This window comes from Gymnogyps californianus, chromosome 3 (genome assembly GCF_018139145.2).
Source record: "Gymnogyps californianus isolate 813 chromosome 3, ASM1813914v2, whole genome shotgun sequence".
In the NCBI taxonomy this organism is placed as follows: domain Eukaryota; kingdom Metazoa; phylum Chordata; class Aves; order Accipitriformes; family Cathartidae; genus Gymnogyps; species Gymnogyps californianus.
This window is the reverse complement of record NC_059473.1, coordinates 34,833,355-34,849,910: the sequence shown is the minus strand read 5'-3', so window position 1 is coordinate 34,849,910 and position 16,556 is coordinate 34,833,355. Positions and strand designations below refer to the sequence as shown.

Genomic DNA, 16,556 nt, shown 5'->3' with positions numbered 1-16,556 from the left:
CTGACGCAGGGAAAAAAATCCGCTTGCGGTGCAGAAGCCCTTGAACCTCATCCCTCCGTCCCTGGCCTCCCTCCATCCCCGCCCCGGGGCTCAGGGCCGCCGCCGCCGCTGCACTCCCAGACCAGCCCCCGGCACACACACCACAGCCGCTCCCAGCGGCGGGCGCTGCCCGGGGGCTGCGGGGCAGGACGAGGCCTTCTCGTCCCCACACTCCCCCAGCCCAGCAGCCCTGCACCCCCATCCCGGCCCCAGGCAAGGCTGCAGGGCCTGCTGCAGCCATCAGGTGGCCACCCAGTAACATTTTACAAGACATCTTTTTAAAAAAATGTGTTTTATTTAAAAATAAAAACCCCCAGCACAGATGACTTGCTTCTGCCTTTTCCCTCCCCTTCCCACCCAGCTGCAGCCCTGGCCCCACCGTGCCGCTCTGCCCTGCAGCGCCCGCTGCTCCTGCTCTGGGCCGCCCAGGAGTGCCCCACATCCCCTGTGAAGGTGGCACCAGAGTAGCCCCACGGGGCACCCGCTCCTAGCAGGCGCTGGCCGAGGCCCACGAGCAGAATATGGCTTGTTTGCAGCAGGGCTGAGGCCCTGCCAGAAGGTGAGAGGCAAAGATTCAAAAGAAACGGAGCAATCCAGCCCAGGGCTGCTGAAGAGACCAGGCAAGCTCCAGAGAGGCCTCAGGGAGCCCGTGCTGCTTTCGTGGCAGCATTCCCTTGCTATCTGTCTTTCCAAGAAGGGAGGAGGAAGAAGACGGCTCACTCCATCACGGGCGATTGCGCCATCCAGGATTTGCCCCAAACAATAGCAGCTGCTCCCAGGCAGCAAGTGGGGAATTCCCCTGGCTGAGGTGGGGTCAGGCGCGCTGGGTGTCTCCGTTCCCACAGCACCTTTGGCTGCCGGTTCCCTAATGCGTCGCACGTGCTCCCCTGGCTTGGAAAGGGGGCGGGGAAGGGTGATGAGCTGAACAACAAGAAGGGATGTGGAGATAACCCAGCTTTCAGCCTGGGGGAATCTAGAACCCAGGGAAGACCCATGCCCTAAGTTTTTTAACACCCTCCCAAGCCAGGAGATGGAGCAGGATCTTTCTATCCTCTTTGCAAAAGAGGAGACGACAGCACAGTAAGGCAGCAAGAACTCCAGCACGACAGCAGAAGCAGGGATCTGGTCTTCTGGCATCTCCTACGCTCTTTCTTCAGCCCCGAAGCCAGACGCTCAGCAGGACAGCACCGGAATGGAGCGCCAGGCTGGGATCCCCCAGCCTCGGCCTTCAGCACTGGAAAGGCTCTGCAAGCGGGGAAGCCCCTGCGCTCCCACTCACCTTCTGTGGCGTGAAGGACCTGAGGGAGCAGGCGGGCTGGGGAAGCCCCTCCAGCCCTCACGTGCCTGGGGACCTGGGGTCATGCTCAGCCTCCTGATGCTGCGGGGGAGCGGGGTGGGTTAGATCACATGAGACCTCAGGTGCCCGCAGCAAGAACAAACGTTTATTAGAGTGAGTGTTAACTCTCCTCACCCCACACTTATTCTGATGGTGTTTGGAGGTGCCAGAGGATGCTCCATCCATCGTACAGTGTGAAAAGGAGTCCTCTCCTGCTCCTTCCCTGCGTAAGCTGGAGACGCCCCCAAGCCAAACCCATGGCAGGGAGGGGAAATTCAGTCCTGCTGCTGGGCACAAACACTAAAACAAAAGCCTACCCTGTGTAGTGCTCGTAGTGCCACCTTCTTCCCTCTGGGAAGGCACACTGAGGCCAACAAAAGTTTTCCAAAGAGAAGAGGCGGGGGATAAGTCTCCCAAAGTGGCTCTGCTCCCACTGAATTGCAGGCAGGCAAGGTCCCAGCGGGCAGCAGGGCAGCAGCAGCACAGAGCGAGGAGGCAGCCTGACGGGCCAAAGGAGTCCAGCCGCTCATTCAGAGCACACAACAGGCTTCCCTGAGATCTTCAGGTCATCGAAGGGCAGCAAGGCAAGGAGCTGCAAAGGCCAAAGGTGCAGATGTGTAAGGATCCAGGGTCGTGCCTCCATCGGGCTGGGGTAGGGGCCCTGACCTGCCCCTCCCAGCCCTGCAGCCTCCCACCTCCCCCAGGGAAGTGCCAAGAAACCCTGGCTGGGCTTCCCCTAGGGCTCAAGGCAACAGGCACCCACGCACCCCCAGAGCCAGTGCCTGCACCCTATGGGGGAGGATGGGTACGGCCAGAAACTCCTCCTAGGAGCTCCCCCTAAATCGTCCAACTCCTGCACCCTCTGACACGCTTGCAGAGCCACAGGCCTCCCCCCTCACAGACTCACATCGTCGTTGCCGTCAGCCAGGTCCTGGGCTGTCTCGTTCTCCATGTTCCTCAGCAGGGTGTCAGCCCCGGAGTGTGAGAGGATGGCGGCGATGGCAGCATCCTTGCGGCCCACGGCCAGGTGGAGCGGGGTGCACCCGTTGTACATCTGGGCGTCTACGTACGCCCCGTTGCGCAGCAGGAACTGGACGGCCCTGCGGTCGTGGCACTCCACGGCCAGGTGCAATGGGGTCTTCCCGCTCGTGCCCTCCTGCAACCCGCAGACCACAAGGGTGTGGGTGCGGGGTCCCCTCAGATGGGCCCTGCAGCACCCACCCGCACCCCCTTGACAGGGCGCAGAGGGGGCAGTCCCCACCCCAACTGCTGTCACGGCACCCAACAGCCCCTCAAGGACCTTTCCTCTCTGCTCCCTCAAAATTCAGTGCCTCCAAGCCTCACAGCAGTGCCTGCCCCGAGGCTGGAGGGATTGCCCAAGGGAGCCACGCACCGTGCCCAGCCTTGCCCAAACATCGCACCATGCCCAGCCTTACCCGAACATCGATGTTGGCGCCGCTCTCCAGCAGCAGAGACATCATCGGGATGTTCCCCTTCAAGGTGCTGATGTGCAGACAGGCCAAGCCTGGGATGGGGAGGCAGGAGAGAGTGCCACAGTCAGCTCGGACCACCCCGAGGCATGCCAACCCTGGCCCCGCGCCTGCCCTGCTGTACTCCCGGATTCCTGCATATGCAATGCACGGTCTCTGCCCCAACCCGGCCACCGGCTCCGCACCGGGCTACCCCCAGGTCTCACCTTGCCAGTTCTGGAGCTGTAGGTCCTGGTGGTGCCCGTGGGGCTGGGCCATGCCCTCCATTGGGGCTGTGCCCTGCAGCAGCTGCTGGGCACACTGCAGGCACTGCTGCTCGCAGGCTAGGTGCAGCGGGGTGTTGCCGTTGCGGTCCTGCAGCCCGGGGTTGACTCCCTTATGGATCAGTGCCTGGATCACGCTTGGCTGCTCCAGGTACACGGCGAGGTGGAGTGGGGTCTAGAGAGGACGTGGGGGCAGAAATTAGGAAAGGGGGGATACCCCACAGGACACCAGGCGCCATGAGCCACGACAGCCTACAGGAGCCAGCCTGGCGGCACGGGCAGGCTACTGCACAGGAGCCCGTCCCTGTCCCGGGGTTAAGCATGGCTGACGCTTTGAGGGGTGCAAACAGCTTGCTGCCCCCCCCTGCACCTCAGCTCAGGGATCACCCATGGTGGCAGATCTCACTCTCCCAGGTTATCTACCCTGCCACATTCAAGCTGCGACTGCTCCACCCTCCGAGGCTGTCTGCGACGTCCTGGGGCCTCGTAAAGGACCACTTCACCCTGTGGTGCTGGGAGCTGTCACACCTCTCTCTCGGGGTATCTCCCACCCCTCCCTGAAATGGGGCTGCTCACATGGGACCTTCACCATGCTCTGGAGAAAGCGGGTGGGGGGTCCTGGGGAAAGGGCAGATGGACTGGGCATCTATCCAGGGAGCAGCCTGCGGCACCTGCCTGCCTTCCATCTTCTGCCTATCACATCCACATACCTGGAAAAGATCGTTTTGGATCTCCAGCACCTCTCTGGGCAGCTGAGCGATACAGCAGAGTGCCACAGCTGGGACGCAGTGGATAATGGCCAGGTGAACCAACCTACAGAGGGGATAAAGGAAACGGGAGAGGAAAAGAAAAGAAAAATGAGTCCCGAGTGCCATGCTCAGGAGTGGAGATCCTCCACTGCTGCATGGAGGAATAATCTCCCCGCCTCCCCCAGTCCCCTTCCCTTCCCACCAGCTCAGAGCTCCTCCATCCTGCCCTCTCCCTGGGGAAGCCCAGCAGCAGGGCAAGGCAGGAACATGGCCTGAGGCTCCCCAGGGCAGTCCTTCATTCTGATCCCCACAGGGAACAGACCGTCCTGTGTCCCCGCTAAGCACCGCAGGGTCCTCCCTCCGACCTCACAGCATACGCGGGGCTTGGACCCGGCACTGCCCAAAGCCAGGCCTCCAACTGGTGCAGACCTGAAGAGCCTGGGATGTGTTTCACAGACCCCAAGGGCCAGGTTTGGCGGTTGCGGAGGGAGGTCTGGGCTCTGGCAGCTGCCCGGGGAATTCCAGTTCCCCGCTGCCGGCTGCGCACCGCACTTCTGCTTTCCCCTCCGCGAAGGCAGGCAGCCAAAGCTGGGCAGGAGCCAAGATCACCTGCACGGCACAGTCCCTGTGCCAGCCGATCTGCTGGACCACACCGATTTCCTCTTCTCTCCCTGACATCCTTCCCTTCCGGCACTGCTGCGGCAGGGATGGCACGCAGCCCGCCAGCGCAGAGGGACACCGGAGGTCCGGCTGTTGGAGCTCGGTGGCCCGCAAGGAGCCCACGTCCTCAGGACTGTGGCCCCCATGGCCATGGGGTGGCTGGGCAGCCCCGAGTCCCCCAGCCGAAGGAGAGGTTTTATTTCCAGCCGGGTTTAACGCTGGTCCCTGCGCAGTCAGAACAGAAGTGAGAGCGTGACGGAGGCAGAGCCGAGAGGGAATTTCCAGACCCCTCCGCCGACCTGCTGCACTCCCGGGTGCCCCTGCATAGAGGGACCGGCCCCGCACCACAGGGCAGGCCCCCAGGCCAGCCCCGGCCATGGCAGGCAGCAGCGAGGAGGAGGCAGCAGCGAGGAGCAGGCAGCAGCGAGGAGCAGGCAGCAGCGAGGAGCAGGCAGCAGCTCCTGCTCTGCAGAGTGTGGCAGACATGAGCTGAGCCTCCTGCCACCTCCTCGCCGCTCTGCTGGGGCCCCTGGGTGGCTTTTATCTCCGGTAGGGATCAGCTCCAAGCCAAAGGCCGGGCTCTAAGTGGGCTCCTGCTGCCCACGCTGCTTGGCAGAGGTGGGCAGGGACGAGGGATGGAGGGTGAGAGCTGTGCCGGCCCCGGCAAGACAGCCTGTTTGCTGGACAGCCTGGCTTTGGGATGCCACCTGCAATGCGGGGGTTGGACAACATCCCTCCACAGGCGGGAAGGCAAGACCTGGCCCTAAAGCATTGCAGCAAAGGAGCGGGGCTGGAGCTGCCTTCTCGCCAGCTGCAGGGGGGACATGAGTGTGCTGAGAAGCCCAGAGGCCAGTCCCCCAAAATGTCCTTTATCCACCTCCTCCCAAGCGCTGCCCGAGGGTCGAGCCAGCACCGGAGACCCCAGGCACCCTCAGCCGAGCCCCATTTTTGGCAGCGAAACAAGGCCAGTTTGCCCTGCCGCCGGGGGAGACGCTGTGCCTGGCAGGAGAGGCTGCGTTCCCGGGGAAGCCCCGGGTCATGCCGTGGCAGGGAATTCCCTGCTGGAAGGAGAGGCCACCCACATTTGCCTCCGCACCGCCATGGGGTGCCCCCTCGCTGCCAGCGCTCCCCGGGGCAGGGGAGGGGGCTGCGAGCCAGGGCCGAGCCGCCCCATGGGCAGGGTCCGGCCGCCCTCAGCGGACCATGGGGTAGAGGCACAGCCAAGGGGCCCAGGCCAGACTAGCAGGGGCCAGGAGCAAGGGGCAGAACTGGGGGACCAGCTGCAAGAATACCCCTCCCCTCAGCAGGCTCTTGCTGGCCCCAGTCCAGGTATGATCTGGGCAGGGAGATTCCCTGCTGGGTTTTGCGTCAGGCCCCCGGTCCCCGTGGAGGCACCTGCGCCGAGGTGTCCTTTGCCTGCTTGCAGGGACAGCCCCTGTTTCTCCAAACCCGCTCCCAGGCGCCATGTGCAGGAGGAGGCCGCGGGATCTGCCTTTTTCAGGTACAGCAGAGATAAGACTGCTTAGACAGGGGACTTTCCAAGGCAATTTGGCTTGAACTTTAAACCTCTGCTGCTTTCACTTTCCAGAGCCACGCTGGGCTCCCGGGGGAGAGAGCAGCGCCCGGGGTTGTGCCCCCCGCAGCCAGCCCCGGCACCCCCAGGAAATCCCCCCGGTCCGTCTGCCACAACCCACGCCATGCTGCGCCGTCACATGGGGACAAGTGGGGCAGTCACCCAGGGGAGGTGGACACCTTGGGCAGCCCTCCGCCACCACTGGCGCCTTGCTCTTCCTGGCTTGGGTGGCTTTGCAGCTCAACGAGGTGGTGGAGCCAGTCAATGCTGAGCAAGTTTGGGCATCTATGCCGTGGATGCGATAGGGGTGACCATCCCCACCTGGCCAGAGCTCAGGCTTTCACCTTGAAGCCAGGACATGCCTGCTTTGAAGGATTGCTTTCCCCCACTCCCTCTTCCTTCTCCACCCAGGCACAGCCTCCTCCTGCGCTTTCATTTCTGCATTCATTCCCCCCTTTCCTCATTGCCAGACCTCAACTTCCTGAAACAGCTACGAGAGACATGAGCTACTCGGGGGAATTGCCCCGAGGCCACCAGACTGGGATGAGCCCACCAAGAGCGCGTGTGCACCGAGGCACTCTGTGCCACGGGCAGTGATGCCAACCAGGAATCGGGATTGTCTCCTGCTAACCCGGGAAACCTCCTATGCCCAGGAGACCTGAGGCGCAGGCATCGTGCCAATCTCCACTTTCTTCTGGCCAAGGCCACAAGGCACACCTCTCTCTCTGCCATGGCAGCCGTGTGGTCCAGCCACTGACGGGCTGCTTGCATGCTGGCACGCAGTGCTCACAGCTGAGCCCCAGAGCCAGGGCGCGGCGACAGAGAGATACCCGCTCGCTGCCAGACACCCCTCCCCACCCAGCCACGGCCCCGTGCCTTTGCCAGAACAAGCCTTCCACCCTGCCATGCTCAGACCCTTGCCCTTCCCTTGGCTGCCTGCATGCCTCTCCTCTGCCTTCCTCTGCTTGCCTCCTCCCTCCCCACACTCCTGCCTGTAGCGCTCCTGCCTGCAGCCACGGGGGTGGGTGCCCAGTGGGGACTTTTGGGAAGGGCAACGGGGAGTTTTGGAAAGGGCAGGGGATAGAGGAGCTGTGGGCAGGGGAAACGTGGCCAGCCTAGTAGGACAGACTGCTGGGCTCGTTCTCAGCTTCTCCACTTGCTCAGCAGCTCCATCCTGGCACAAGGGGACATGTTAGCACTCTGAATTGCAAAGGTCCCACAGGCACAGGGCATCTCTGGCACAAGGTGATCTACTCATCACCAGAGAGATAACGATCCTGGAGCAGAGGGGTCAGGGCCGTCCCTGGGGATGTCCCTGGGTCCGAGCACACCATGCCCAAGGTAGTCCCAGTTTAGGCACAGGAGAGCATCCATTTCCACAGTGCTGTCTATCTCCCAGGCTTCTGCGTGACCTCAAGCGCCTGGTACGAAAAGTGTCCACACCTGAGGACTGGAGGCAGGAGAACGGGGTAAGGGTGACACCCAGCTCTGACACACAAGCAGAACAGATGAAGTCCCACCAGTTCTCCAACTATCCTCTTCTCTCCCTCTAGGAAGGGGGCTGACCATGCAGATGCCCCCATCTGTGGAGCAAGACACCGTGTCCTCAAAGCAGCCTCTCCCTTCACCATCTCACTCCAGAAGCACCTAGGACAAGGGATCCAGCATTCAGCAGAATTTGCTTTCACAGATTTTTCTCCCTGTCTAGATAAGGTCCCTGTCTGCAGCAGAAACAGTTCACTCCCGGCTCCTTATTTTGGCTGAGCGGAGCGGTAGGAAATCATGCAAACAATTCACACAAGAGAAACTTGTTGAGGGGAGGAAACGGCCCCAGCAGCAATAGAGAGGAGAGCGAGGGAGGAGGAAAACAGCAGGGGAATTCCACGCTTACCCCGCTCACCTGTTCCAGCCGTGTAACCTGCACTGCTAACCGCTTCCTCAGCCATCAGCATGAACCTCTGCCAGCAGGCTCAGCAAGCACAGCTCTGTCCTGCCCTGCAGCCCTCTGCCAGCCCAGCCTGGCTCCCTTCCTCCCCGCATACCAATGTGATGCTGCCTGGCTCCATAAAACTGTGCCAGCTGCCCTCTGGCAGCTCCAGGGTAGCAGCAGATCCCAGCCAGCTGTAGGCACATCCCCATGTCCTCTGCTCCTGCCCTGGGTCTCCTGTTCTGCAGGTTTCTTCTCCCCTTCCCTGGGAAAAGCCCCTTCAGCCACTGGGTTCAGCTCCCCTGATCTCCAGCCTGGGCAGCAGCTGCTTCCCAGCCTGCTGCTCCGGGGGCCAAAGGGAGGGGTGGGAAGCGATGGGCGAGCAGGGGAGACAGCCTCCGCCTTTCCTGTGGTGCTCTCCAGAGAGTCTGGTCTGGGTGCTGGTGGATGAGGGGTGCTGGAGGCTGACTGGCAGGGGAGGCATTGCGAGAGGGCTGTGGGCGCCTCGTTTTTCAGTGAGGTGGGGGAGGAGGAGATGGGGACATGAAGGTGCCCCTGTTCACCTACACACAGCGCCCCTGGCCTCACATCCTCTAGACTCTGCACCCACACATTTGAGCATTTTGCTCCATTTCTGAGCAGATGGTGGGTCCACGTTTGCAGAAGCACTAAACATCAGATGCATGTGGACTGCTCCCTGCAAAACGAGGTGTCTGTCCTGCACTACCATCACTGTGGGGATGGGCCAAGCCAGAAAGCAGGTCAGCCCATCCCAGGAGGGCCCAGTCACGGGCTGAGAAGCAAGACGAACAATTGCAATAAAAGCAGCAAACATCCCAAAAGGTCCATTGGCCATGGCAACTCCATTTCAAACGGAGAAAATTCCCATTCTCGCTCATCAGGAGGCATATACGTTCTCCTACAGTTTCTGTATATACAGAGATACCTTGAGGTCAGAACAGCCTCTTACAAGAGGACAGTGCCTGCACTTTGCCAGAGCCTGTACAACACACCCTAGCAATCACTTACAGCCCCGTACATATTCTCACTGCCTCAGGACTTCCTTTTAATGAGGCACCAGCCGTGGGTCTAGGATATCTCAGGGCCCCCTTCAGCCCTGCATTTGCCCCAGTGAGTGGGGCCTCCCATCTCCGGGATGCAGAGAGCATCCCAGGCAGCTCACTGAGAGGCGGCCAGTAATCACTCTCACAGCTCAAACCCCACAGCTTCTCTTCCTACACAGTCACATCTGACTCCTCTTTTATCCACACTGTATTACAAAAAACCCAAACCAACAAAAATCAAAACTTTCTTTGTTAATTTAGCTGAGCTCAACCCTTTCCCAGCAGCGGCCAAGCCTGCCTGCAGAGTGCAAGGACCTGAAGCCCTTCCCACCTCGACTGATCTGTTACAGCCAGGCATCAGGCTTCTGCATCCCAGGACATGGAAATTTCCAGCCATTCTTTCCCTTCCTCTGTGCTGAAGTTCCCTGTGCTCCCCAGCTCCAAGGCAAACCTATGCAGGCGGAAAGTCTGAAGAAACTTCCTCCAGGCCAGGCTGAAGTCATCCAAATGGGAAAAAAAAAATCTCTTCTTGCCTGCACGATCTCAGAGGGCTGCCAGGACTTACCCACATTACGCCAAGGCTGTACGCGTGTGACCCCTGTGGCAGCCAGCAACTTCTAAGGCATCCTAAAGGAGCCTGTGCAGAGCTGCCTGCCCTCGCTTGGAGGGGCACCAAGCCCTCCCCTGCTCACCAAACTCCTGAGCACGCACAGAGGAAGAGCTGAGAGTCCAGGCACAGGGAGCTGGACACAGCAGGTCCCCTTCTCCCTCCGGCCAGCCCCACGTTAGGACTCATTTTCTTCTCTGCCCTGCAACAGTGGTGTGCTAGGGAGCAACCCAGGATGGACTCGAACTCCCCTGGCAATCGGGCAAGGAGCTTTCCAAAGCCCCTCCGGAAAAACCAAGAGCATCCCTGCTTCCCATTAACTGTGGCCATCCTGCTGCTGGGCAGCCAGCAACAGCCCACCCAGCCGAGCATGGGGACTCCCAGCCCGACCAGCAACCAGGTGTGCTCTCTGCATCGGACTTCTTTAATCCTTCTCCTAAAACTGCGTCTCTCCAGTCCTCTGCTTCTTTTTTCCTCTTTCACAGTGGTTTCCCTTTGCTGTCACACGCTGAGCGTTCCCCCAGGCACACACGCTGAGATCCAGGGGTACGGGGGTTCAGCAACAACCCTGTTCAGCAGGGCAAGCGCCGAACAAGCAGCTACACCGGAGCAGGCAGCCTGAATGGGTAGAACCTCTATTCCCCTGCATGGGGAAGATCTCTAGCACAGGGCTATGCAAGATGGGAGGGTTATGACTGGCACATGCCGGTGAACGGTTAGAAGTGGCTCTTGGCCCTGCTAGATGAGCCTTCACACTCAATGCCTACCCACGCAGGCAAGGGCTCAGTGGGGAAGGCCCCTTTACTACCATCATGCGGAGGAGAGCTCAGAACATCAGCTCCTGTGGGGCCCCAGTTTTACTCGATTAACTGTCCCCGAGCCCTTGTTAAGGCATCTCAGCCCACAAGTCACTGGCACGTGATTTCTTATCAGCAGATGGGGCAGCACTTGTCTCTGGTGGAAGGAGGAAGTCAGGCTTCCTCCGCTCCCCTTCCTCCCCGAAACACGCACCCGACCAAAACCGCTTGGTCCCATTTTCCATCTGAAGGAGGCCGAGATCTCTCTCCCGTGATTGAGCTGGGGTCCCCCGACCTTCACCCCTGCAGAAGAGCCGCACTGCTTTGCATACGGAGCCCTGTGCAGAAGACAGCCACCCTCCTGCGGAGGCACAGCCCCCAGCCTGTCGCAGCACGGCACAGCCAGAGGGCCCAGAGCAAGACTACACGCGCTCTACCCACGCATGCTCTACCCAGCTGCCCAAGGGCCCCATCACCGTGGCATCAGGTACTGACGGCATAAACTGGTGCGTGGCCCAAGGACCTGCATGGGCAGAAAGGGAAACATGTTTTTACGTTTAAGACAGAATATATAGTCCTAGAGAGAGGAAGCTCTGCCTAATTTCCCACACTGATGAATCAACTCTGCTTCTCCAGAGCTGGCAGAGGCTGCCATAAGCCCAAGCGAATGGGGAGGTTTTCCCTTGTGCTGGAACGCGACAGGCGATCCCATCACACCCCATCCCACCCCGAAGGAGCTGGTCCCACACCCACCCCTTTCCCAGGGCGCTGGACTCATGTGTCTGCCTGGTGAGGCCAGGAAGGAGGGGGTTTCCTCGGTGAATCCTAACAAAGGTTGAGCTTGTCCGGAGGCTGGGGCACAGCGATAAAGCTGCCTGCAGCCTGCTCAGAGTTAGCCATGCCTGCAGCTGGAAAGCCCCTCTCTCCACTTCTATGCAGAGCAGTCCCATCGGGACTCAATTCAGCAGAAAAGGAGCTGGTTTACAAGGAAGACATGGATGCTTGGAGGAGACTGCTTGGTTCACGAGGAAAAGATGGATGCTTGGAGGAGACTGCTTGAGCTTGAGCGCACAGGGCTTGCTCTCTACCCGGCCATGGAATATGCAGGATACGTATCACTGCCCTAAGTGCACCCACCATCTTCTGCCTGTCGCCCTGTTCCTCATCCTTGACCTCTCCTGCCATGCCCGCTCTGCTGCTCTCTCTTGGGGGCTGATGTGCCGGGTGCCTGATGACTGCAGCTCTGACTTCCCCGAGGCAGAGGGACTTCCAGTGGGCACTGAGGAGGCGTGGGGGGGCTGACGCTTGGGCAAATGATTCTTGGAAGACAGCACCCACACATTTCACTGGCCATCACACCCACATCTCCCCTGTTGGCCAATTTCCTTCCTGCAGAAGCGGGACCCCTTCTAATTTTGAGTGTGGGAAGAGCCAGTTTTAGCCCCATTGCTTCACCCTGCGTGGGTTAACGCTCCTCTCCCGCGGAGGCGGGCAGGAAGGTATCCAAGGAGGATCCTGCTGATGCTCCAACCACCCAAGCACATGCTCCTCGCCTCTACCTCCACCTCCTATACTTCCCCCACAAGCGCCAGGCTGACAAACACAACCCCTTCACAGGCACACCTCGAGGTGGCATGGGTGGGCAAGCCTGGGGGAGCTACGGACAGTTAAGATTTTTGTCAGATGGAGCGCCAAGACTTTTGCCAGCTCCCTCTGTGCAAGCCCAGTGCTCCTCTCCGCTCGGTACCAGCCAGGGTATCTGGGGAAACAGGAACTACTTGGCCAAAACCCCTGAACTTTTTGTATTTTCAGAATTACAATTACAGGAAAGTGTCATTGCCCAAGTCTTCTGAAATATAATGGTAGTATGATTTTAATTCTCGGCCTGGAGCTGTTTTCTGGCAGACATTCAAGCAAGGCACACAAGGAAATGTGCCGCTGACGGAGATGAAAAGCAGTCGATGGGTTTGTCCGGTTGGATGAAAGGGATGCAGCCTGTGGCCATCTGATCCCTTTTCTCCAGGGACCTTCTGTCACCGGATGAGCAATTGCTCCATAGACTTTAGCATTACTATCAGTCCCAACTTGTTTTTGCATACAAAACCGGTGGCAGTTCAATGAGTCGCTGGGTGTTCACAGTCCCCATTTGCATCGACCTAGCGGTGGATGTTCAGCATTTCTAAATATAAATGCCGCCTACCTCTGCCGCAGGGTCAGGAGGAGAGACAGGAATAGCAGAGGCAGAAATCCACAGCATTGCCGCTCTAACCACAAGAATAGTTTTTTTCCCCAGCGCTGGGAGCGGATCCCAGGAAAGCCGGCTCCTGCGCGGACATGGCCAGCCCGGAGCTGTACGAGCTGCACCACCAGCAGACTTCTCGCTCCCTCCCTCGCTCTGTACAGATTTCCTGTTCTGAACTGCACTGTGAGTGAGAGAAAACAGAAGAACAACTGCAACCGTTTGGAGAGCTCTCCGAGAGCCTCTCCTGCCTACAGTAACCAAGGCACCACTGATTAATGGTTCCCTAGTTAATGAGATGCTTGCGTTAGGCTCTGGCCAAGGAAGTCTGACAAGCAAAGGGCTCAGCCACCTTACAAGACAGCCCCAAGCAGCAAAAGCATCTCCAAGCAGCTGCAGCTACCGGGCTCGCTAAAGAACAGCAAGCGGGGAGCCCTGGGCACACCGAGACGGACTAGCCCGGGGGGCTTTTCTGAGGCGTTACTTCCACAGCTCTGCTTAAAAAAAACCCTGGCTCTCTCTCCGTGGGCACCTTGGCTCTAGTGTTACAGCTGGGAAAGGTGGCGAAGCTCCTCCATGCGGAGGAGCCCCAGAGCCAGCCTGTAGCTAGGACAGGACTAGAAAGCACTATCCAGGCGCCCAGCTGGGGAGCGTGGGAGGCTGGGTTTAGGCTAACCTTGCTTGCCACGAGACTTCCAGCCAATCCTCGGAGCAGATCCCACAGTGAGCATTAATGAACTAATTAGCAGATGCACAGGCTCCTTCCTAACCGGGAAGTAAACACTCGGCCCAGCTCCCAGCTCATATTCAGCCTCAGAACCAGATGTGCTCTGCCAGGCAAGGACAGAGCCTCCTTGCTGCTCCTGCTACTGAAGACATTTGCTTGCTCATGTCAGTGCCTCTTAGTTTCTCTTCCTCTTGCACCATTACTCAGTATTAAAACTCCAGCCTGGGTTTGGGGCAAAGCTTTGCCGTTCTCAGCTGTGAGCACGCTTCGTTCATGCTCTGTGTGTGCACTCATGATGAAAACCTTCCGTCGAGGGAATGTACGACAGGAAAGAGCTGTGATTAGCTGAACGCAGTTACCAGAAGCCAAACCAAATAACTGCAGCGTGCTGCCTCTGCCCTTGAGAGGGCATTACGGATGTGGGAAGCCCCCCCTCATTAAGTGAAACACTCGTCTCCGTCACAGAGGCTCAGGAGGGCAGCCCCGTAGCGGGGCATGCGTCACAACTGTGCAGGCGGGTTGGCAAAGCAAGGCGATTTCCACCCGAGAACAAACAGTTCTTGGGTTGCTCGGTTGAGCCGCATCTGTGGCCCTAACACAGCCACCTCAGGGTCTTACCCCACACAGCCTATCTCGTTTCGGGTCTTGCTTACACGCCATCTCACGCAGCCAAGCCTTCCCCATTGGTGAGGAAATGTTGCATTCTCTGGGGAAGAGACAGCGGGGGGGGGGGCTTGATTTGCTCCCACACCACCTTCTAGTTGCTAGCAGCCCCACAGCAAGTGGAAGTTTGCTTTCTACGGCGGGTCCGTTCTGTGCCACGTTCCCTGGGCTGCCTCTCCCTGCTCACGCTGCTGGACCTGGCTCGGATGCCCCACTGGCCTCCCACCCAAACCCACGCCAGGGTGCCAAGCATCTGGACACACCGCAAGGCGGGAGGCTCTCGGGACGGGGGCTCGAGGAGTCCTTCACAGCCCGGCTGAACGGGCGCTCCTCGGGAGAGGGCTGGGGACCACCGCAGATAAAGCCCGGCTTATCTCTAGGCACCGGCTCCCCGCCGCCGGCCGGCTGCGAGGGGACGAGCCCGGGGCCGGGGGGGGGGGGGTGTCCCGGTCCCGGCGCTCGCAAGCCGGCCCCGGGGAAGGCGGGCGGGCAGGGGCCGCGGTCACTCACGTGTCTCCCTCCTCCGAAACGTAGGTGAGCGCCTCCAGCTGCTGCCGGCTGAGCCCCTCGGGCGGCGGCGGCGGCTCCGGCTCCTCGGCGCGGCAGGCGGCCGGCAGCCCGGGCAGAGGCTCGGGAAGGGCGCCGGAGCCGTAGCTGGAGTCGAGCCGCTCCTCGGCGGCGGCGGTCTCGGCGAGGGCCCCGGCGGCAACGGCGGCGGGGGGGATCTCGGCGGCGGCGGCGGGGGTCTCCCTCCCGCCCGGCAGCGAGCGCAGCGACTCGATGCCCGAGTCGCACTGCCCGTCGCCGTCCTCGCCCTCCCAGCCCGCCGCCTCCTTGCGGCACTCGCCGCCCGCCGCCCGCGACATCGCTCAGCGCTCGCCGCCCGCCCGCCCCGGCCCCGGCGCCGGCCCCGACCCCGGCCCCGGCGCCGGGGGGCTCATGGCCGGAAAGCCAGCGAGCGGCGGCCGGCGCGAAGGCTAAGGCGGCGCGGCTCCTCCTCCTCCTCCTCCTGCCCCTGCCCGCACTGACTCAGCCGCGCCCGGCCCCGCCTGCTCGGGATTCCCCCCGCCGCCGCCGCCCCGCCGCGCTGCCCCGGCACCCCCCTGCACCCCCGAAACGGGGGGGGGGCTGCCTCTCCCCGCCCGTTTTGTCCGGGGGCGGCGCAGGAGCACTAGGAAGGAGAAAACCCACCCGTGGGCACGGCACGCGTGGGCGAGGGCCGGCAGCCTGGGGTGCGCAGGGGAGGTGGCTACCCTGTGCTTCCTTCCCTACGCCGGGCAGTAGGTGCCGGTGTGTCCTGGAGCTGCCTCCTCCCCTGCCCTGTTTGTTTGGGTTCTTTGAATAGCAGGCAGGTTTGCCAGGGGTGGGAGAGGGACCTTGTCAAACCAGGCGGTGTGTGGGTGAGGATGCTGTTGCGTGCGCAGGTGCTGACTGAAGCCGCAGGCTCTGTGGGAAACGATATGGTGGATGTCACTTACTGGTAGCAGACATAGGTGCAAGCGAGACGTTTGCTTTTCCCGTGTGCGTGGTTTAACGCGTTTCACCCACTGAGACGCCGCCTTGTCTGTCCTGCCTGTACAGGCAAAGGGAAAGGCCAGGCGGTCGCTACAGCTGGCTGTACGAGTCACTTGGTCCAGCCGCTTCCCACCGCCTTTCTGTGTTGCAAATAGAAAGCTCAAAGCCCAGAGTGGCTGCTGGGGCTCACACAAGAGCAGCCAGGACACAGAGATCAAAGCTGAAAATAGAAGCTCCAACGAAGGCCCAGCTCTCTGCCTGTGAATGAGTGCCCAGGCTGCGTTTCAGTGCTCTCCTTCCAACATCAAAACTATCCAGTTGTGTTCCTCATGGATCTCATCTAGTTACTTTCCAGTCTCCCAAGCAGTGGGCTTTCCTCAGAAGACAACCTAGATAGCTCTGAACGCAGGTGACGCTTTAAAATCAGTTTCACTTGTTGCTTCTATTGCTTGACGTGCCTCTCTGCCTCCACTGGGTGCCCGTCTTTCCAGTTCAGCCCAGCAGGAGGGGAAGGATCTCTTTGTGCCACACACCTGCAAGGGAGCTCACCTGGGAAGAGCTTGGCGGTGGGTACGGGACTGAGTTCACACAAACCACATGCAAAGTGCCAATGACTTCCCCCTCCCGCGCTGCAGCTGCCACTTCGGGTTGCATCACTCCCACAGCGCTGGCCGCCAGGCCTTTAACCACAGCCTTGCTGCAGGCGAGCTACCCACGAAAAGTGCCTCCGACCAGGCAGGAAGAAAGGTTTTGGGGTGTGAGGGCAGCAGGAGGCAGGCAGGGGAAGTCTCTGTTGGCATCAATAACTTCCAGTCACAAGTTTTCCGCCCACGCTCAGGATCTGTTTCAGTATCTCCATTTGTGTCCCTGGCACCGCCTGGCTGCGAGACTACAATTGCTAAGGGAA

At 60.5% G+C, this 16,556-nt stretch overlaps 1 protein-coding gene across 1 annotated transcript; it reads right to left on the bottom strand.

Moving 5' to 3' along the window:
- Positions 1–1,459: 1,459 nt before the first annotated feature.
- On the bottom strand, positions 1,460–15,028 carry NFKBIE (NFKB inhibitor epsilon). The gene is made up of 6 exons (XM_050893765.1): positions 14,645–15,028; positions 3,839–3,941; positions 3,072–3,303; positions 2,812–2,900; positions 2,283–2,531; positions 1,460–1,967 (listed from the first exon to the last, which is right to left on the bottom strand). The coding sequence occupies exons 1-6, from the start codon at positions 14,998–15,000 to the stop codon at positions 1,902–1,904; spliced, it is 1,095 nt and encodes a 364-aa protein (XP_050749722.1). The 5' UTR covers positions 15,001–15,028; the 3' UTR covers positions 1,460–1,901.
- Between the last annotated feature and the right edge of the window lie 1,528 nt (positions 15,029–16,556).

Excerpts from the sequence above, each read along its gene's own strand:
- NFKBIE (XM_050893765.1), bottom strand. The coding sequence starts at position 15,000 with ATGTCGCGGGCGGCGGGCGGCGAGTGCCGCAAGGAGGCGGCGGGCTGG. Across the intron at positions 3,304-3,838 it reads TCCAAAACGATCTTTTCCAG|ACCCCACTCCACCTCGCCGT; the intron begins GTATGTGGATGT and ends CGTCCTCTCTAG. Across the intron at positions 2,901-3,071 it reads ACAGCTCCAGAACTGGCAAG|GCTTGGCCTGTCTGCACATC; the intron begins GTGAGACCTGGG and ends TCCCCATCCCAG.